Here is a 23,580-nt window from a genome sequence, read left to right on the forward strand (position 1 = left end):
GCAAAGTTAAAGGTAAACATGGTAGAGGTAAAGAAATAAGTAAGAATGACACCCAAAGACTTTCTATTTTACCCTTTTACAAAAAATTTAAGTGAATGAAAAATAAAAGAAGCTGAAATTCACAAATACATAACCTTTATTTATTTATTTCGCACTGGGAAAATTAAATTAAAACACACAAATAAATTGGAAAGGTAAAGGGATAGGTACACAGCCCTATCATATCCCCAATAATCACAAAACTCACATCAAACAATTTAAAACCTCTTTGGTACATTGCAAAATACAGCCTGGAAAATAAAAACCAATAATTTTATATAATCATATGAGTAACTGCGTTCTAATGTTTAAGAATTTTTTTCAGGATTAAATACTGACTGTAAAGTAAAAAAAAGAGATTAAACTTAATAACAATAAACAAATGAATCAAGTTTAATGGATGTTCTCAAATTACAGGACAGGAAACGGATAATACAGAGTCAATGAAAGCAAACAGGGAAGGTTAAACAGCGCATCGATCATAAATAATAATCTGCTGCCTATTAGAAATAAATCTGTAACCATATCTCCTTATTAATGTTCGCCCCGCCCCGTTATTGTAATGTCACCGCCGATTGGGCCACTGACAGACATCTCATAAAAAACCTGAAGGCGACCCAAAGGATAAAACATGCGCCATGCGCATCACAGTGACAGTGTCTCCATCCTCTCTATAGCACTTTTATCTGATCCCACCCAAGATCAGGCTGTGGGTGAATCAGACGGGAAGATGCCACGAGGATTTTTAGTGAAACGGAGTAAACGCGCCTCCTCAGCATCCTACAAAGTGCGCGTTGAAGAAAAAGAGTTGCGCAAAGCGGACCTGCCTATCCAAACCACGCGCGGACCTACTAGTGTCCCATCTGAATGCACAGACGTGGTGGAACCTATCAGAGAAACATGGACAAGTGGTATAGCATCTAAAAACGAGTCTGGAGGAGCTGTTGAAGAAAGCACTGTCGATTACGCACAAAGTTACTTGGAACAGACCGCACCATCTCTCCACCACATAACCGACTCAAGCAGCCCGATCAAGCCCGTCAGCACAGAGACAAAACAGTCGTTTTTGGACAGGTGCTTCAGTTCACCCGCCACGGCAGAGTCGTTTCCATTGGCCACCCCGGTGTCTTCAATCGAGCGTCTCCTTATGAGCCACGCCGACATGAAGTTTGGCACACCCGTGTCCACTTCGTTGCCCCCCTACCCCTCATTTCACCAGTGCGTAAAGCGCGCATTCGTCGACCAGTCAGAGCGCAAGAGCAAAGCGCCCAGCAAAAAGCCTAAAGTCATCAGAAAACTCAACTTTGAAGACGAAGTCACCACGTCACCCGTCCTCGGGCTCAAAATAAAAAAGGAAAGCCCTGAAACGAAACTGGCACCTTCATCCAGTGGAAGAAACAAGCCTTTGGGTGAGTTTATATGCCAGCTTTGTAAGGAAGAATACCCCGATCCGTTCTCTTTGGCGCAGCACAAGTGTTCCAGGATCGTGCGCGTTGAGTACCGCTGTCCGGAGTGCGATAAAGTTTTCAGCTGTCCCGCCAACCTCGCCTCGCACCGTAGGTGGCACAAACCTCGCAACCTCAGCAGCGGAGACACCCAGAAAAAGTCTCAGATGGAGGTGCGTAACAACGAGAAGACATCAGTGGAGGGGAAGGAAAACGCCAGTAAGATCAGAATCAACAATCAGCACCACTTAAATCCGGACAGCTCCCAACATCCCAGATCAGCACCGGACAGCAATATGCCACACGGATTGTCCCAAAATCCTCCTCTGGACCAAAGGTACCCAACCACTGACAAGTGCTATGATCTGCACGCTGACAACTCCAGGTTGTTCGATCACTGCCCAGAAGAATCCGACAGTTCCACCACCCCTTACCTACCCTCACCTGGGCCAGAAGACGTGTACGAATGCCACTACTGCGGCAAGAAGTTTCGCAGACAAGCCTATCTGAGAAAACACCTTGCTGCGCACGAGACAATCAAATCTTCTTTTAATCATATAGAGAGCGGACAGATCACTTTTCCGTGCCACCTCTGTGGTGCGCATTTCCCCTCCGCCGAGATAAGGGAGAAACACAGACTCTGGCACGCAGTCAGAGACGATTTATTACTGAGACCTGATCTGAGCCCCGCTGAGCAACAGATATACTCGTGCAAGCACTGTCCCTCCACTTTCTTTAGTTCTCCAGGTTTGACCAGACACATCAACAAGAGTCACCCAACAGAGAACAGACAGGTGATGCTGCTGCAGATGGCGGTCAGGCCGGGATGCTGAAAAACATGTTTAAAGGGATAGTTCACCCAAAAATGAAAATTCTGTCAACAATTACTCACTCTTATGTTGTTTCAAACCTGTATACATTTCTTTGTTCTGATCAACACGAAGGAAGATAAGAACACGAACGATTTGATTAAGAACATTGCCTTGAAATGATGATTTTTTTTGGGTGAACTATCCCTTTAATGGCGCGCGTGTTGTTGTTATTACTCCTCTTGGCTTATTAATAGACTACATCCAGTATCTTTGTGTGGGAATATTACATTTATAGAGACATATTTATATAAATCCTTTGACAAACGTTACTGTATATAATGCTTAACTTGGTAGTTCATGCATATGAGTGAATCAATGTTTGTTTGATTCACCATTTTTAACTATTTAATGATCTGTTAAGCATTGTATATATTTTAATGCTATCAATAAAAGTTATTAAAGAGTTGCATTAAGTCATAAAGCTCACTGTATGGTTATTTTTTTACATAAGATATTACAACATGGAAATTACTATACAATGCGTCTCATTATAAAGCTTGCTTTACACTGAAAAAAATGGTTAACTCAATTAACTCAATTTTTAAGGGAAGTGGTTGCAATCAATTTATTTAAGCTACATTTAATAAAAAAATAATAATAAAATAAAAAACTTTTGTTTAAATGTAGCTTAAATAAATTGATTGCAACCACTTACCTTAAAAAATTGAGTAAATTGAATGAAGCATTTTTGTTTAGTGTAGTTTTGCTTGTCATTTATTTCTAGACCATGAATTAACAACTGTTTTCATTACATTTGGATTTAAATGTATATTTACATATAAGTTGAAAAATATATATGATAATCAATAGGCTGGTAAGACTGATTTTAATCAATTTTTTTAAGGTAAGTGGTTGCAATCAATTTATTTAAGCTACATTCAAACAAAAGTTTTATATTTTATTTTATTTCATGTTACTAATCTTTTTTGTTTAAATGTAGCTAAAATAAATCGATTGCAACCACTTACCTTTAAAAAATTATTTAAATTCAATGAATAATTTTGTTCAGTGTATACAATGAAAAACTTTAAGTGTCATATTTATAATTCCCTCAATAGTTTTGATATTTTTTTAACTGTTGAGGGGAAAATAAAGAGATAAATACGTCTTTGAAGACTCTTTCGAACGTGACCTATTTGTTATTTGCATTAAACACATTATGTAATCTTAATGCAATGATGAACACTAAAACACTTTTACACTGAAAAAATTGATTCATTCAATTTACTAAATTTTTTAAGGTAAGTGGTTGCAATCAATTTATTTAAGCTACATTTAAACAAAAGTTTTTTTATTTTATTTTACTTTTTTTGTTTAAATGTAGCTTAAATAAATTGATTGCAACCACTTACCTTTAAAAATGGAGTAAATTGAATGAATAATTTTTTTCACTGTATTTTAGCTTTAAATGCATGTAAGATATAAAGAAAAAGCATCCATCTTTAAAGAAACACTAAGATTGACTCAACAGAATGAATTAAACTGCACTTGTCATGTTGTAAGAATCATTTTATTCTTAAGTGTAATTGCACATCCACACTCTTTCGTCAACATCTGATACAAATGTGTAGATCCTACCACATGACATTATTGTGGACTTTTGTATGCGTGCTTGTGTGTTGTGCAGCTGTTATATCAACACATGCAGTTATTACTGGTATCATGCAGCATTTGTTCAGTAGTAACATACATAAAATCTACCCACGATAGTTTCTTCCTTAAAATGACGCACATGTCAGTCACATGTGTGCGGGGCTTTAATATACATGTGATAGTTTGAATCCAGGAGTGCTGCACAATTTCAAACGCATAATTGTATGAACATGAACAAATATCAAATAAACTTCTAAATAAAAAACGAAACATTAAAAAAACTTCATAACATTTATACCTGGAAACTATACAAGTGTGATTTAACCTTACCTCTTGCATCCGTACTCAATGGCATTTAATCTATTAAATGTTCAAAAAGAAACTTTGTGATGAACATTGAGTGCCGTCAATATAAGATGTGTGTCGGAGATGTCATCGTGCACTTTCAGGATACATTTAAGTCCGTCCAAGCAAGAGTGAAATCTTAACGGAGACCAATGTGCATTTCCGCTCAATTTGGCAACATTGCCCACTCCCTGCGCAGACCTGGTAATGAAACTTTTCCTTAAAAATCTCAGCAAAGATGAATCAAACAAAGGATTTATGACATAAATGAGAACAATACTATAGCAGGACTAAGCCATACAAACATTCAAGCTGTAGAGACTTTTCCGCACTTGTATGATCTATGTGGCTTGAGTTTTAATGACCCTTTTTTGGTTGATTTAAATACTGTTAAATATGTACACAGATCAGATACTGTTCATACACTATACACATACATTAAATATGTATATATTTTATATTTATAGATATATACACACAAATAACCGTTACAAATGGGGCGATTCGGTATAACATCACCGATAAAAACAAGCAGTATCATTCAAATCAAGTGATTTACAACCATAATAACGTGTGATCCATAAAGAAAAATGGCAAACGAATAAACAAAAATAAACCGTCGAGTGTGAATGTTACATAAAAACCTGTTTCACATTCGGAGTGAAACAAACTATAAAGTAAATGTAACAGCCAGAAGTGCTCGAGTTTAAATGTACATCCACAAAAACCGTCTCCGGCCATAACCAGCGCGTTATCAAATTTTCAGCATATAAACACAACCTCAGCGCTCTAGAGTCTTTTGTACAAATATAAAAAGTTATGCTTTTGGCGACGTTATAATTTATTAACTTTTCATTTGTTCTCATTTTACTGGCACTCCAAGTATTTGGCAGCTCACTAGACAGCAGACGAAGTAAAACAAAAAGCAATATCCATCGTCTTTTCCCCCACCGTACATTAACAACTGCAAATCTGTCTTTGATCCTTCTGGCTCTCAGTCATGTGTGGGAGGAGTCGATAGAATGGGGGCGTGGCTGCAGCAGGCAAAAAGGTGTGGTTTGTATCTGACCCTGCAATGGGCGGAGTCATGGAGTGAGAGCGAACGGCTTAGAGTGTCCAGTAGAAACGATGTCGTGTTGCGGAAAGGGTCAAGTCTTGTTAGCAGAACCGGAAGAACGGCGTAGCTTCATGGACATGCGGCTCTTGCTAGCACGAGGCGACATTGGCGAGGCTAAATCTCCCCCGTCTATCTGCATTGCTGGATTTTCGACCGGTTGACTCTCGATGCATGAGCCTATGGAGACAAAACAGCAGAAAAAAAGAGAGATATCAGAGCCTCCCTTGATTTTAACATCTAAATGTGGCATCACTATAAAGGGTTAATTGTAGCTTTAAATGGCTGGGTGTGTAAATTTAAAACGTATAGTACTAAAAAAGGATTCTTTTTTAATTTCATTGTGAATTTCACTCAAACTGGAACAGGAAAAATCTTTCCAGCTGTCGAACACACGATCGTACGTAATGGGCAGCTATGACTAAAATGCATGTAACCAATTGTGCTCTTCCAAATCGTAAAAAAGTGTGAAAACCCCTTCGCTGTGAAGGGAGTGAGAGGTTAATGTACCAGTGCATTGTGGGTGAATTTCACAGGGGATGCTAAGGCTAATCAACGCTGAGATCTGACACCTCGGCTTTAAAGATGAGACCAACAGGGGTGCAAGTTACAATATCGCAACACAAACTACAATGTAATGGAGGAACGGGGGGGAGGAATGAAAGAGAAAGTACTTTGCCGTTTTTCGGTTTCAGCGTACCATTCGCAGCTAGCGTGAAAGACCTTCCTTTTCAAGCCTTTGCCCTTTACCTTGATGTTTTCTAGTGGAGGTTTGGGTAGGAGGAGAAAAATCACAGCATTTCTTTCTTATGGGGGGAGAGAAGGAGGAATGGGAAAGAGGACAGGAAAATGATAAAACAGTGGGAATGTGGAAGTGATGTGGGATGTAAGAGGAAGTGGAAAAACAATATATAAAAGACAGAAGGAAGAAAAAGAGAAGATCAAAGAGCAGGCCGAGAGGAATATCAGTAGCAGGTGCACACAAAATATAAGACAACAAAAGCAAGAGCTCACTCATAAACACTTATTATTCACATTGCTGTTACACACATGCAAACTCCTCCTCTTACACTCATAAAAACACAACTTAAGATTTCAATATAAGCTTAAACTCACAAACTATACCAATCTCACAAATTGTGGTGTGTACGCTTTGACCTTTAACTTTATTATTTATTATCTTTAGGTTAGGTAAAGTAAGTCAAGTTCAGAATTTCAGAAAACGTGTGACCCTGCCTGGACCACAAAATCAGTCATAAGTAGAATGGGTATAGACCTTTTGCGTGTTTGCAAACAGAGATTTTTTGGTGGGCGGAGCCCAACTGGTGGCAGAAAGTGAATGCTTCTCAATAGCTGTGTGAAGTGTTTTAGCGTTAAACTGTGATTTTTATGGATCCGGTGTTCTGTAGAAGTCTGTTTCCCCTATATTTCTATTAAGTGTAAGGTTTCTTATAACGTTTTCACCAAGCTACGTTTATTTTTTAAATAAATTAAAAGTTTAAATGGCTTGGCTACTAATTGTGTGCATGTATGTAATGTACAGTGGGGCAAAAAAGCATCCAGTCAGCCACCAATTGCTCAAGCCCTCACACCCAAAAAGATGAGAGAGGCCTGTAATTTTTGTCAAAGGTACACGTCAACTATGAGAGACAAAATGAGAAAAAAAAAATCCAGAAAATCACATTGTCTGACCTTCCAAGAATCCATTCGCAAATTATGGTGAAAAATAAGTATTTGGTCAATAACAAAAGTTTATGTCAATACTTTGTTATATACCCTTTGTTGGCAATGACAGAGATCAAACGTTTTCTGTAAGTCTTCACAAGGTTTTTACACATTGTTACTGGTATTTTGGCCCATTCCTCCATGCAGATCTCCTCTAGAGCAGTGATGTTTTAGGGCTGTCGCTGGGCAACTCAGATTTTCAACTCCCTCCAAAGATTTTCTATAGGGTTGAGATCTGGAGACTGGCTAGGCCACTCCAGGACCTTGAAATTATTCTTACGAAACCACTCCTTCTTTGCCCGGGCGGTATGTTTGGGATCACTGCCATACTGAAAGATCCAGCCACGTTTCATCTTCAATGCCCTTGCTGACGAAAGGAGGTTTTGAGTCAAAATCTCACGATACATGGACCCATTCATTCTTTCCTTAACTCGGATCAGTTGTCCTGGTCCCTTTGCAGAAAAACAGACCCAAAGCATGAGGTTTCCACCCCCATGCTTCACAGTAGGTATGGAGTTATTTGGATGCAACTCAGCATCTTTCTCCTCCAAACACAAGAAGTTGAGTTTCTACCAAAAAGTTATGTTTTGGTTTCATCTGACCATATGACATTCTCCCACTCTTCTTCTGGATCATCCAAATGCTCTCTAGCAAACTTCAGACGGGTCCGACCATGTACTGGCTTAAGCAGGTGGACACATCTGGCACTGCAGGAATTGAGTCCCTGGCTGCATAGTGTGTTACTGATGGTAGCCTTTGTTACTTTGGTCCCAGCTCTCTGCAGGTCATTCACTAGGTTCCCCCATGTGGTTCTGGGATTTTTGCTCACCATTCTGGTGATAATTTTTACCCTACGGGATGAGATCTTGCGTTGAGCCCCAGATCGAGGGAGTTTATCAGTGTTCTTGTATGTCTTACATTTTCTAATAATTGCTCTCACAATTTATTTCTTCACACCAAGCTGCTTACCTATTGCAGATTCAGTCTTCCCAGCCTAGTGCAGGTCTACAATTTTGTTTCTGGTGTCCTTTGACAGCTCTTTGGTCTTGGCCATAGTTGAGTTTGCATTCTGACTGTTTTAGGTTGTGGACAGGTGTCTTTTATACTGCTAACAAGTTCAAACAGGTGCCATTAATACAGGTAACAAGTGGAAGACAGAGGATCCTCTTAAAGAAAAAGTTACAGGTCTGTGAGAGAAAGAAATCTTGCTTTTTTGTTGTTGACCAAATACTTATTTTCCACCATAAATTGCAAGTGAATTCTTAAAAAATCAGACAATGTGATTTTCCGGATTTTTTTCCTCATTTTGTCTCTCATAGTTGAAGTGTACCTGTGATGAAAATGACAGGCCTCTCTCATCTTTTTAAGTGGGAGAACTTGCACAATTGGTGGTTGACTAAATACTTTTTTGCCCCACTGTATACCTAGACCAAATAATGTCCCATCCTAACAAGCCATATACAGATGATGTATAAATCTCAATTACAAAAATATTGACCCCAATGACTGGTTTTGTGTTCGAGGGTTACAAATCACAAAGTCTTCCAAGCAAACTATTTTCCGTCAAACCTATTTAGTATTTTGAAACGCTTATAATCTATGCCAGACTTGACTTAGTAATAAAAAATTAAAAACAAAATTGACATTGTTATTAGTGCTGGGCAAAGATTAATCGCGATTAATCGCATTCAAAACAAAAGTGATTTTCTGCACAATACACGTGTATGTAGTACTGTTTCTAATTATTATGTACATCTAACCACACCCACATACATATGAAGAGTTTCGTTGCAAAACGAGACCCTAAAGTTATCTCGTTTTGCAACAAAACTCTTCATATATTAATTTCAGTTTTTTTATTTATATATTATTTTTTTTAAATTTAACTATAATATAGAATGTATAAAAATATAAATAAATATATATATACACACACATAAATGTTTCTTAAATACATACATGAATGTGTGTGTATTTATATATACATAATAATTACACGCAGCACACACTCATATATTATGCCAAAAATCACTTTTATTTTGTATGCGATTAATCGCGAGACATCTTTGCCCAGCACTAAATACAATATTGAAAAAGATAATGCAACCGTCTCATGCAATACTGTCTTTGGTAAAAAAAATACAAATAATAATATGCGGGGTTCGATCAAATGACTGCTGTTAAGCAACTGGGCTCAACAGTAAAGTTTAAAAAAATTACTATATTAAATATTAACAGCAATATTTTAAACTCATTCCCCACCATTTACGAGTTATCTGGTCAATTAAGAGAAAACCTTTGCATGAAAAAACGTGTCCCTGATGAGTTTTTATGGTAATCTGTAATACCACAATATACCTTGACCAAATAATGTGCTATCCTAACAAACCATATACAGATTATGCATAAATCTCAAATTCAAAAATATTGACCCCTATGACTGGTTTGTGGTCCAGGGTCACATATTACAAAGCCTTCCAAGCAAACTTAATTACCCATTACCCAATTTATAAAATTTTTTGTAATTTTGTATGTTTTGATAATCATTCTGAATCTGATCTCTAACAAAAATCCTTCACAAAAATGCAATTATTTCAGCTTTCTGCTAATCATTTTGTATTTTAGAAGAGAAATACCCATATTTAAGAGTTTATAAACAAAGAAAAAACCTATCTAGATAGGATGAAATGTTTCCCCCCGTTTTGTTTGTTTATCGTTTGTTTGAAAGCAAAGGGTCTGTTTTTTCATTTAATATATTTGTATGTTTATATATTTTTAGAAGAAAAAATTCCTGGAAGGCATTTTGTCAAACTTTTGTGAAAATCACAAAAAAGGCTGGCAGGGAATGAGTTAAAAGATAATAATATAAACATATATGTTTGAAACTGTCACTATAGAGTTATTACTGCTGTGATCTTTTCACTATTGCTGTGATATTGGACCAATCTGGCATCCCATTAACGATTACACACAAGAACAAACACACATGTAATATAAAAAACAGGAGATATGATAGATACGAATGATGGTGATATCATGCCAAACACATGAGACATTGAGAAAGAGTGTAAATGTTGGTTAGTAGAAGTTAGGAATCTGATGTGATCATGCCATGCAGATTCCCGCTAAACAAAATACAGAGAATGGAGAAAATAAAGGGAACAACATTTTGGTCTAAAATGGAAACAAAGCGAAAATAGAAGGAGCTCATAATCTTGTTACAAGCAAAACAAAGAGAAAGAAAGCAGCCTCAAGTGTACGGTATCTGCAGGACTCTTACCTTTAGATATACACAAGTGATAGATTACGATCTGAAGGGGAAAAATAAGATAAAAATAAAAAGTAAAATGGAAAATATGCAAAAGAAAATAAAGAAAAATGATCATTTGGGTTCTAAAGGAACCAGAAGGTTACAGAGAACTCATATGAACACAAAAGCAAGAATAAAAGCTTTGGGTTTGAAAAATGACCAAACCAGCACACAGACAGTCATTTTTCACTTTAAATTCAAATAAAGTGAATAAACAAAAAATATGTAATATTGAAAGAATTTCTGCACAGGCATTCGAATTTAAATGAAAGGGTCAGCTAATGACAGATTCATTTCACACTGTCAGAAAAAAGGGTTAAAATTTTACCTTTTCTGTCACGGGGTGGTACCCTAAAGGGGACTGCACACCGGCCGCGCAGCGCCGTTCTAAAAAAAAAAATCGAACCCATTGTTTTCTATGAGTATACGCACACCGGCGCCGCCAGGTGGCGCCTGTCCGCACCGCCCAGCTGTGACTCAGGAAGTTGTTCAAATCTCTGTCGCATCACAGAGCGCCACTCACATAGTTTAACATTAAATAACATCATATATGTCCCAAATCATTAACGATTAACATTGGCTGCTAACGTATATTTTACATTTTGAAGTAGACGCTATCTGACGAAGTTCGCGCTATTTAATGTGCACTTCCGGTTTACAATACCTCCGAGTTGTCCTAGCGCTGAGCTGCGTGGCCGGTGTGCGATCCCCTTAAGGTTCCGTTTTGTACCTTTACAGGTGTACTAAACATAATGTTGTACCTTTACTATATATTAAGAATATATTGTGTACCTTTAAAGGTACAGTTAAAAGTTTGGTACCCCTAACATTTAACTGGTACAAAATTGGTCTTTAAAAAGGTACAAGCTCTTAGGATATTGTACCCGAAAAGATACAACATTTAAATGTGTTTTATACCCACAAAGGTACAAAAATGAACCTTTGATAGTACCACTCCAGCGACTAAAAAAAAGGTGCACATTTTTTCTGAGTGCATTTGCGTTCTTAAACCCAGAGGTGTAAACTACTCAAGTATAAGTTTTTACATTTACATTTAAGCATTTGGCAGTGTATTACAAGGTATTTCTATCAGTATGTGTGTTCCCTGGGTTCAAACCCATGACTTTTTTTCAAGTATCTTTACTTTATCAGAATGTTTTCTTTGGCAAAGTTTTACTTTCTTGCAATGCATAATATTGTACTTTTTATAAATACAACTGGTTCTTAATCTTTAATACCTTTAAAATAGGGATGCACCGAAATGAAAATTGTAGGCCGAAACCGAAAAAAGGAAAACAAGGCCGAAAACCGAAACACCGAAATAAATTATTATACCAATTATAAGTACCATTGCCTTTATGTCTATCACTGTGTACTAACTTTAATAGGGGTGTGACGGATCACAAAACTCACATTACAGTTTTTGAGGCACAGATCGGATTATTATTTTTCAGATCAGCAAAAAGGGGGTGGGAAAAATCTAATAACAAATAAAGAAATCCCAAACATTTATAAAAAAGAACAAAGTTGTACATTAATAAGGTCTGAAATTAGCATTAGGTACAGAAATCAAATTAAATGAATCTTAACACTGTCTTTATTGTATAAATTAAATATATTATTATTTTTAAAGCTACAGAAGTGATTTTCTCTTTGTCTTTGGTTGTTTGATTTCCATTAATGAAACGGACTTAAGTAGGTTAATTAAGGTTACTGTCTCTTTAAGACCAAATAAGCACAGACTGGTTTCTGACTGTAATCTATACATACACTTAAGACATAAACAAATGTTTTTATTAGAAAAAAGTACTGTGGAGATCATTTTGTTTATATGTGCTCTGTGTCAAGAACAGAAAGATTTTATGTTCGCTTGTTTTTTTAAAACGCGTCTCTCGTGTGTGCACTGTTGAGGGCACTTAAATGCGCACGCACACAGAGACCGAGGGCGAATCCCAAACAGCACAGCATAAACAGTCGCTCCACATAAAAAGGTTACGTTGTTTTTCATTGCTTTATTCGCCAAATGTATGTTAATGGCCTACAGTATGAGACACATTAGCGCGACTTTCTCTAAAGTTTACACATCAAGAGTTTTTATCTTTGAGGGGCATACTGTAATGATCATGTCTGAACCAGACACATTCAACCGCATGTGCCTCTGTGCGTAAAGAAAGCTGCTCACTTTAGTGCCTTTTTGTGGTTAAATACATCCACAACGCATACATGTTGCTTCAGACAAGCACGTGCAGGTTGCGGTTTCTGTTTGCGTCATCACAACATTTCGGCCGTATTGTTTCGATGATAAAAGTCTTTCAGACGAAAACCGAAAATGCTCTTTTGGGCCATTTTCGGCCAAAAATTTTCGGTGGCCGAATATTCGGTGCATCCCTACTTTAAAACGTAGCAATTTCATATTAATACTCAAGCAAAACTTTTTATTACTTTGAGAACAAGTTATCAAGCACATTATTTATTAAATATCTGCGTATACTCATTTTCATGATATGTCCTCTTTAATACCAAGTGTAAACAGCCTTTGAAAGATTTTTGTATGTTTAAGTGTACATGCCACATATGCCAAACACAAACTAACCCACAGGTTTCTGAACAGGAAGAGATGATTGGACAGAAGATGTTTTTTTGTCAACTCTATGATTAATTGTATTTGCCTGCTTTCATTGATACAAATCTATTGATCTGTATAGCCTTTGAGCTAGAATGCATCTGATTTAATAAGTCATATCTTAACTACCAAGACTTGGTTGTGCACTGTCGAGGCCTTGAGGTTTATCCAGTAACAAGTTTGGGAATCAGCATTTTAGATAATAGGCTACACAAATGAATGGGCCTGTATTAACAAAGCCATGCAAATGCCAGTGTCGGATGAAATCGTGAAGGTGAATGCTGTGTAAAATGACAGAAGAACAGATATTCAGAGTCAATGATGCTCACCTGCTTCAGAAGGGAGATAGTTGAAAGGCGCAGGGCAGAAAACACGGGCCGCGTAGTCCTCAAACGTTGTGGGTTCGGAGTGGTGCTTGACTATCGTTTCCAAATACCTCGCTCTTTCTTCATAACTGATTATTTGAGAGTTAAGGTCAATTAAGATTTGGTGCAAAGAATAAAGAAACAAGGGGTTAGAAAGATACCAAAAACGCAACAATAACAATTCCCTCATCATTCTGTAAACTGTATTACAAAGCTGTCATTGCTTTATGCATGGTGACATCGTGTATCAATGGACATCTTACTGTCTGCATTATTCGGTTAAGAAAAATGATGGTTTTGAGTAAATGGAAGGGATTGGATTATGTCGCTGTGTATGGGTTTAAAAACGAAGGGATTCTGTTAATGGGGACGATTTGATTAAGCAGTCCAATGGCATATGGTCTTTTGCCGCATTCATAACTCAGTAAGCTAGGAGCACAAGGTTTGGATAACAAGAAAAGCGCTTGTGATACAGACAGACAGAGAGGTCCTGCTGGGATGAAGTGGGGGAAGATATTCTGGGCTCTGTTTTTTGGGGGTGAAGATGTACACGCAGCGAGTGGCCCCACCAGGAAACGTGACACTCGTGTGGATCTGTCGTTTGCCTTTTCCTGTCTCCAGCAGGCCCGTTTCCTGCCGTCGGGTCACGCTGTTTGACAGCAAACCCTGGGATGAGTGAGAGTTTCCCACAGAGGTGAAGAGAAAGCTAGCAAAAGCGAGTGTGACTACACGCCGTATTATAACCAGAACATGAAGTTAAGATTGAAAGCTCAAAGGCACCTGACAGCTGTGTTAACATGGGGCTCAGAATAGCACTTATAAAGTTTTAAAGGATTATTCCACTTTTACTCCATAAAAAATCATCCCGATAATTTATTCACCCCCCATGTCGTCAAAGATGTTTATGTCTTTCTTTGACGATCGTTATGCTAGATAAGACCCTTATATGCCTCGGTTGGGATCGTTTAGAGACCTTTGATGCTGCATTGAAACTGCGACTTTAAACTGCATTGAAACTGTAAACTGTTGAGGTCCAATAAAGTCCACTATATGGAGAAAAAGTCACATCGTGTTTTTTAAGATACATTGTTACAGTTCCCTTTCGAGGGAACTCGCGCTGCATCACTGCGGTGACACTTTGGGGACGCCTCCAGGGGTAAGTGCATCTGAATGTGTATATCAAATTCAACCAATGGTGAGGCTTAACGACAAAGACAGGGTGACGCGAGAGCCAGGAAGTATATCGCTATCTGAAATATTGCCAAAGACGGCGGTAAAGGGACGCATTAAGTATGGAAAGGGAGAAGCAGCGTCTCGTTCCCTTTTCAGGGAACAACTGTTTCATAAGTAACTCGATAAGTTTTTATGTGTCAAACACATCTATGCAAAAAAGAATTTTGGTATGAATCAACATTCGCATACAGAAGATATAAGCATTTAAAGTGAACAGTTTAGCACGTGTGCTTAAAAGTCTAGAATTTTTATGATATTATCCTGCACTACAAATGGAATAATATGGATTTTTTTCCAAAAAACGTCTTGTATAAAATAGATTCAAGCACTTTCAATGATCTGTATCTATGTATGTATATTTTCAAAAACTTCCAGGGCCTTGAATTTATTCCCCAGATTCACAAACTTCCAAGGATTTCAAGGACCTGCGAGAACCCTGGGAGCAGCATATAGGGGACTCTCGCGGCTGTAGACGGTAATCTCTTGCCTCATATTTGCTAAAAATTAGTTCATATCACAAGGCGCACCTGATGATAAGACGCAACACCAGCCAAACTATGAAAAAAATGACTTATATAGTCCGGAAAATACGGTAAAGAGATATTTTAATGTTCAACTGAAGAAATGAAGTTGTACACATCCGGGATGACATGAGGGTAGGTAAATTATTAGAGAATTTTGGCCACGAACGCTGCTAAACGGGCAGTTCTCCGTTAGAACGAACTGCAAAGTGGATCACATTACAAGTTAATGGTCAGAAGTCTAGTTTTGCTAGACTCGGTCTGCACTAGCTTGGTTAGACCAGGGCAACCATTCCCACACCTTTGGGTACAGGGAAACATCGAAAAAGAGAAAAGACCCGCTGTGCGTCTTAATGGCGCTCTCAGAGCCACCGACATGTGGCCACCATCGTGAACCTGAGATGAGCCACTAATTCCATCCTGTCACCAAGACGACAAATCCTCTACGCTGTTGACTTCAGACGGTCTTTGTGTGCCATAAAAAGAGAGGTAAAGGGAAAAACAGTTCGTCTTTTTTCCTTCTCTTCTTTTGCACCATGTATTCACCCAAATAACCCGGGCTCTGCATCCAGTGTAATTGAATTTTTGATGGGTGGTGTTTTTTATGATGGCTTGTTAAAAAGGAGAAAGTCCTTTTAAGAGAGTGCGTACCGGGTTCTTGCGCCCTCTCTAGCATCACACGCTAGAAGAGGAGCGGAGGATAAAAAAGAGCCTTTTGTGCATTACCAGAAACTCATTTTCCTGCGGATGAAAGGCAGAAGGTGGGGGGGAGACACTCCTGGCCTCTTCCCCCCTCCTATGGAGCATTTCATTGTCACCGCGCTGAACTCCCGGGTTCTGGAAGGAAAGAGAGAAATTGCCACTGAAGAGACAGCAAAAGTGAGCTTGTTAGCACATTAGGAGCGAAGGGCTCGTGGTGGGCTCCAGGAACAGTCCCTGGTGGTGTGTTAATTCGCCACTCTGAGCATGCTGGTGCTGATAGCCTCCAAATTGATCACTCCTGCTTCCCATGTATTTTTTTAACCCTCCCCCATTTATTCCTCCGGCGAGTGTCACTGGTGGGGAACGTTCGGGAAAGAGTCAGGCATCCAGAAGGGTGGAGAATGCCGAGGTCAAAATCACGTCACCCAAATTTACATTAACATTCAAAAGTTTAGGTCACTTTTATGAAAACGTTCTGGTCTGAAGTCATATGTTTAAAAGTTGAGACTAATATAATTGTGCCAACAATTTAAAGGTGCAGTGTGTAAATTTTACCGGCATCTAGTGGTGAGGTTGCAATTGAAACCAACGGCTTAGTCCACTGCTCACCCCTCGCTTTTGAAACATATAGAGAAGCTACGGTAGCCGCCACCGGACAAACGTAGTAAAAAAATGTCCTTTAAGGGCTTCTGTAGAAAAATGGCAGCACAAAATGGCGACTCGGTGTATGTAAAAGATAAAAAGGTCTCGTTCTAAGTTAATAAACACATAACGGTTCATTATGAAAGATCTTTATACACCCCTGATAATATAGTTGTGTATATTATTTTGCATTTCTGTCAAAAGATCCTTCTAAAAATTACACACTGCACCTTTAATTTCTTTTATTACAATTTTTTTAAATGGTCTCAAATAAAGAAAAGTGACCAAATAAGGGCCCAGAATAGCCCGAAAATATTTTAAAAATTTGATTAATTTTGGATTGTTGGTGACAAGATAAATCCCATAACTATATTTGTGTTCCTCCACAGATTTGAGATGTGGAAAAACACCAACAAATAACTAACCCTAAACTTTTAAACTGTGGTGACAATCACAAAAGGGGTGTCTGAACGTGTCCTTTTAGGCAGACGGCAATAACCACTGACCCCCTCATATCTACTGCTGTCTCACAACAATGATAGATACAATCACCATGGCAACGCCATCAAAATTATCATAAAAAATTAGTTGACATTCCCGAGCGAGTATACACTACATTATGCTTAAATCTAAATGAATCATGAAATACAGCGAGTATAATACAGACCGTCTCGTGCGTCTGAAACGTCAGCCGAGCTGAGATTTTTGGGACGATCGGATGTGTGACTGCACCAGCGTGACACACAGTCAACCGCGGCCAATATCTGCACTTTCCAAGAGCACAGCTATTCCCCTTGCAAATTAACACGGAGCAGAAGCCGACGTGAATGGCGAGAACGCGGTCCCAAATCGCACACACACGCGGCTCGTTTTAATTACACACATGCTCAGTCATTTTCTCCACATGGTGCGGTTGTTATTATCTGTGCTGAGAATTCCTCCATAGGACATCATTGGCACCTTTTTAAAGAAACCCAGAGCAATATCTGCAGCCCCACAGAGAGAGACACTGCCCGGCTGCCGACTGACTCTCGTATCCTGACGCGCAACCCGGCGGGATGTGCACGGAGGGGTCCAAACCGCAAACCACAGGGTCTCCGCAGGTGCTTTTGTCGAGACATGTCTATCAAACCCTATGAGAGAACTGTACTTTTCATAACACCAGACACCTCTTTACTGGGGCGTTTTAAAGCCCACATGCACTTTAAACTTAGCCTTGTTAAGATAGGAGATGGTCTAAACCAGTGGTTCACAAACTTTTCATTTTGCCACCCACCTAAATAGGTAGCATCTATTCCCAACATATTTTTAAAAGGAACTATGAAAATGTTTTTGTAGTTTTTATTTTCCTTGTCATTTTACTAATAATGCTCTGCAATACAATTTGAATTTTTGCAGAATTAGGCATGCCTGAATTTAACTCTTTCCCCACCAGTTTTTTCTTTTAAGTTGCCAGCCAGCGGCAGCATTTTTCATGATTTTCACAAAGGTTTAATGCCTTACAGAAAATATATTCTTTAAATATATAAGCATACAATATATATTAAATGAAAGAACAGACCCTCTGCTTTCAAACAAAAAAAACCTGTTTCATCCTACCTTCCTAGGTTCACTTTTTATCACCTATCAAATATGGGTAGGTTTTGAGCAAAAAGCTGAGATAATTCAATTTTTGCAAAGGACTTTTGATAGAGATCAAATGCAAAGCGATGTTTAAAACATACACAAAGTTCTTTCTCTTTCACGCAAGGTGTTACTTCCGGGTTGTATAGGTTGCGGCAGTGCCACCTGGTGGATAATAGCGGTATTGCGGAAAGCCGGATATTCTCGTCATTGGCAGGGAAAGAGTTAAAAGACTCATCTAGTCACATAATTTGGAGAAAATTGATATATATATATTTAAAATTTGATGCAGTTTTGGACCAGCTGGCGGGTGCGCAGAGGGTTTAATTGAAACATTGAATTAATTTATGGTTATCATATCAAAAATTATTTTCATTGCTAGTCATTAATTAGACTAAAATGTATTTTTGTGTGACTTTGCATGACCCACCTTATCCCACTGTGTGACCCACAAATGGGTTTCACCCCACAGTTTGAAAAAACCTGATCTAAACAACATAAATACGATGAAAACTTGATCAAAATAAAGTGTTGACCAAATAAATTCAGGAATACAATCCTATGACAGCAAAAAAGCTGATACCCACACAAGCAACCCGAATCCACCATTTCCCTCCATGCAAATATATCTGTCCCTTTAACAAGAGACAGAGAGCGAGAGAGAAAAGTGACAGAGAAAAACATCACACAAATAATCAAATTTGAGGAGTTTTACAGAGTATAATTACAGAAATCTATGTGTGCCCTGAAGTGCAGGCTAATCGGTTTATTTTTCCATCTGATGCCCGCTGATATCGTGGCCCTAACAGTGATTTTATTAGCGAGACACGGTGCTGCGGCTGGCTGCCATGGCCCCGTCATTATGGCCAATGACTCTGCGTGGCGCAAGCAGATGAGAGGAAAGATAGCCCAGGCTAATGCACCGTTGCCTGGGGCTCTAGGACACTGATCTGGGCCTGGGCTCCAGCATCACAGCCTTTCCTATTAATCTCCACCGAAACCAAATTGGAGGGCTCGTGAAATACGGTCCGGCCCGATTTATCGCCGTGCGTCCCGTCTCAGCGCCCCAGGGGGAAGGTGATGTGCGTGCTGCCGTCGCAAATGCAACATTTATTTAATATTCACGAGGCCCGAGTCAGCTCTAATGCTATCAGAGAAAGGCACACTCACGTCGGGCTACACGTACGTGGTGGTCTTGATTAGCATGAACGAGTGAAGGTGGGCTTGCCATCTGCCTCCACGAATGTCTTTTTTTAAACGGTAACTTGATTTTGTGGCTCTAGAAAGAGACGAGATTTTTCACCATTGCTTTCAAATGCCACGGCTATTCATTCTTTAAATCGCATTTAGTTTAGCGGAAACAGCTGAGGTCGGAAAGTGCGTAAAGAGTGTTTATCATCTAATGCGTTTTAACAGGATTTAATGATGTTCTGCACTGCGGGTCCTACAAATGATGATTTTATTTTTATTTCTGAAAATGAAGTTCAGTGGATTATCTTCACAGCGATACGAGTCCAAACTAGGGGCGCAAGATATATCGAAATTGAAGAAATATTGGAAATGCGCATATCGCAATGGTTTGCAACTACAAAACTACATTTTTTTACTTTAAAGGGATAGTTCACCCAAAAATGAAAATAAATGTCATTAATGACCCTCATGTCATTCCAAACCCGTAAGACAGCCGTTTATCTTCGTAACACAGTTTAATATGTTTTAGATTTAGTCTGACCCTCCATTGAAAATGTATGTACGGTATACTGTCCATGTCCAGAAAGGTAATAAAAACATTGTCAAAATAGTCCATGTGACATCAGTGGGTCAGTGAGAATGTATTGAAGCATCGAAAATACATTTTGGTCCAAAAAAAATTATGACTATATTCAGCATTGTCCTCTCCTCCACATCTGCCGTGAAGCGCATGCGCAAGACCAAAGCCACGTGACTGCAGTGACGTGGCTGACGTGTTATCTGGTGCGCCCCAGCTGTTTTTTTTGTGCTCTCGGGCTTCGTTTACAGTCGGAGGGAGACGCACACTGTAAGTTTGAAAAAAAAACTTTGCCAACATGTCTGAGGATAACACGTCATCCAATGACGTTATTTTCATTTTTGGGTGAACTATCCCTTTAATTTTAAGTTTTACGTTGATGCAGATAGCAGAGAGACTTGCGAGACAGAGATGGTGATGCTTTAATTCATAGAAAGAATATGAAATATCTATGTTCGTTATATAACGTTTTGCAATACATTTTATTATAATTCAAACACATTTTGTAAGCATTATCATATTGCATATTTTGTACTGCATTATTTAGCAAGTTATCGCATATTTTTCTTCTGTATTGAGCAGCACAGGTCAAAACTGATATACTGAAGATAATTTCGGTTTTTAATTTAGGGTTTATCCTGTGAATCTTTCCTTTTATATCCATCTATCGATAGCACCATGCATCCAGTTAAAAGCAAACTTCAGTCTCGGTGTCTGCTACTCACCTGAACCTCCATGTGGAAAGCCTGCAGCGCATCCTAAACGACTCGTAAGAGTCAGGCCCACATTCCCCATCGCCATGCGCCCCCGGGGAGCTTGTTGTTTTCCAATCTATCCCGAACAGGAGGGGGCCGACACAACAACAGATATTTTTAACACACCCTCCACATCGCTCATTCACACAAGGCCTGGTTTGACTGACCGGAAAGTCCAGGATGAAACTGTTGAAGCCAACAGGTCAAAATAGGAGTGAAGGTGTGGCTCAGTGATTGAGTGACATTGATGGCATTGGCGAGCGCTGAGGTGAACTGTGTTGGAAAGACAGTGACACAAGCTGACGGACATCAGCAAGGGTAGAAGCTCGGAGAGAGAGCCAAAACAATTACTAAATAAAGATACAAAAAGAATAAAAAAAGCAATTACGAATGACCCCATCAAGACCCCCTCCTTTTCGGCTATGAAGGGACAATTAGTGAATAACGCAACCTTCCATCCCCCCTCACACACCAGCATAGCTATTGGGACACAATAGGGCCTATTGTGAGAGCTGGCAGTTTGTGGCAACGCTGCCCGTTAGGCGTTTGGCTTTGGTTGTGCGCTCAGGCTGTTCAAGCACGGGGACAAAAGGGGCAGAGCTTGCCTGCCGTTTCCATCAGCTCGGTTGCCTTTGGACAAGCCAGTGTCAGAAGGAGCAAGGCTGTGACCCAAAGCTCTTCCACTCTCTCCACTATCACGCCCTGCCATATGCTGACCCCGGCAGCCCGGCACTTATCACTGCCAATCAGCAGCCAGCGGGCTTGCCTCCGCTGTCACGCCAGAGCTGGCGGGATCCCACACATACACCACTGGACTGGCACGGCCAATGGGGAAGCCGCTTAGCACCCCCAATCCCACCCTCCTTCCTCTAGCACTGCGTCCCCAGCTTTACAATCGACCACCGACAGATGGAAGATGGCTGTGACTTTGAGTTACATTTTTTTTTATTCCGCCATAGACTCCAAGCCCAATCTCCCCCCGACCGACTTGAGCCAGACAGATCAAATAATGCGGGTTTCTATTGGTGTGTGGGGTTGTAGTGGTTCGCTTCACTGCAAGATTCGTTACAAAAAGGCCGCCGGCTATGTTAAAGGGCGCCACGAGACCTCAACGAGGTCTGGATAGTTTAAAACAAACCCGACACATATGGCAGCCCAGCTCGGTCAAACACAAGCAGAACATTTTATCACTCAGATCCAACATGATGCCCTCAGAGACCAAGGCTGGTTGGAAGGCCCCGAGCTTGGGCTCTTTTTCACACACATGGCCCTTGGATTACTCTTGCTATCTGCAGTTTAACCCTGTTATTCTGCTTGCCCAGCATTCATAACGCTGACCACGCCAGCTACCTGCTATCTGTGCTGTTTTCTTTCCCATCCATCAGACATTAAAACCAAAGAGGCTCCTTTCTCTCCATTCCAGGCCCTAATTTCACAGTCATGCCGAATGAGGGATCAGGGTGCAGGGAGGCAGATGGACGCTGCCCCAGGCCAAGAGAAGGAACTGGAACTTGGAGTCAGGCACAAGAGAGACGGGTATGTTGGCTTATAGAGCAAAAGGATAAAAGGGAGAAAATAAAAGTAAATGAACAAAAACGATCACGGTCCCTTGATGTTCCCGTATTTTTAAGGCAAAAATGAAAAATGACTGTTCTTTTAATGTGCCATGACAAAGATAAACCGTGGACTCTGTACAAAAGAATAAACGCTGGGAAATCTAGATCACTTACTTTACGATGCATGTGCTTGTGTGTCAGTCGATTGTGACGTTAGCTGGTGGTTTATCATTCAAAGGTTTTCAAATAAGAATCGTTTTGACAAAAGCAGCACTTCACACACGCAACCCAAGTCGAATCTAATTGTCTCTGTTTTGCTAAACTAAAGGTGATAAACCGAGTCTCAGCAGTAACGCACCAGAGGCAGTAGGTAATAGGCTCGATTATAACCTGCTTGGCACAGTGGAGTTCTTTCAAACTACTAAATTCTCTTCCTCTGTCTCTAACACAAGTATTTTCTTCTCTTCAATTACACAAATGAACAAAAACACAGCTGCTGGCAAAGTGCAAAAAAGTTTTTGCATGTCTTATAAACAAACATAAGGCAGATTTGAGTATTCGGAGGTGAGGATTTCATATAATGTCCAAAAACAATGAGAAGGTCAAACAATCAGGGCAAACAATCAAACGATCAAATAGTGATGTCTGAGATCTTGATTCTTATAAAGTTCGAACCATAAACTTTGTAAAAGAGCATACTTAAAGCCCAAAGTGGGCAGAGCCGGCTGTCGCCATCTTGGCAGCATGCGTCGCCCCCGTATAACCACAAATGGGCAAAGAGGAAGGATGTGGGTGGGCCTGAGGTGCCTGCTTGCTGAAACCATGCGTGATGGTAGTGACAGCGGCAGCAATCCACCTTTCACTCAAGTGGCTACGCCCTTAATTACGCAAAACTTTAAGACTTAAAGGGACACTCCACTTTTTTGATAATATTCTCATTTTTCAGCTCTCCTAGAGTTAAATATTTGATTTTAACCGTTTCGGAATCCATTCAGCCGATCTCCATGTCTGGCTGTACCACTTTTAGCATAGCTTAGCATAATCCATTGAATCTGATTAGACCATTAGCATCTCGCTAAAAAATGAACAAAGAGGTTCAAAAATTTTCCTATTTAAAACTTGACTCTTCTGTAGTTACATTGTGTACTAAGACCGACAGAAAATTAAAAGTTGCGATTTTCTAGGCAGATATAGCTAGGAATTATACTCTCATTCTGCCGTAATAATCAAGGACTTTGCTGCCGTAACATGGCTGCAGGAGGCGCAATGATTTAACGCAGCAGCTGAATATATTCCCCTTAGTAACTTTCAATAGCAGGGGAGTATTTTCGGGCACTGCGTAATATAAC

At 39.5% G+C, this 23,580-nt stretch overlaps 2 protein-coding genes across 13 annotated transcripts in view; one reads left to right on the forward strand and one right to left on the reverse strand.

Moving 5' to 3' along the window:
• Positions 1–707: 707 nt before the first annotated feature.
• Positions 708–2,429, forward strand: insm2 (insulinoma-associated 2). Its single transcript, XM_055171345.2, has one exon. It carries the CDS (start codon positions 770–772, stop codon positions 2,315–2,317), a length of 1,548 nt encoding a protein of 515 aa, XP_055027320.2. The 5' UTR covers positions 708–769; the 3' UTR covers positions 2,318–2,429.
• A 1,421-nt stretch (positions 2,430–3,850) lies between these two features.
• Positions 3,851–23,580, reverse strand: part of ralgapa1 (Ral GTPase activating protein catalytic subunit alpha 1) — an 86,894-nt gene continuing 67,164 nt past the window's right edge. For 6 of the 12 annotated variants that reach the window (XM_073869198.1, XM_073869200.1, XM_073869197.1 and 3 more), the window contains 2 exons: positions 13,396–13,520; positions 3,851–5,588 (listed from right to left, as the gene is read on the reverse strand). In XM_073869198.1, coding sequence (XP_073725299.1) covers positions 5,443–5,588; positions 13,396–13,520 — 271 coding nt within the window. In that variant the 3' untranslated portion in view covers positions 3,851–5,442. Of the gene's footprint in view, positions 5,589–6,108; positions 6,215–10,413; positions 10,445–13,395; positions 13,521–23,580 lie in introns of all 12 variants that reach the window. The other 6 variants (XM_073869205.1, XM_073869206.1, XM_073869199.1 and 3 more) reach the window with 4 other exon arrangements.

The sequence above is a fragment of the Misgurnus anguillicaudatus genome, chromosome 7 (genome assembly GCF_027580225.2).
Source record: "Misgurnus anguillicaudatus chromosome 7, ASM2758022v2, whole genome shotgun sequence".
NCBI classification, from domain to species: Eukaryota; Metazoa; Chordata; class Actinopteri; order Cypriniformes; family Cobitidae; genus Misgurnus; species Misgurnus anguillicaudatus.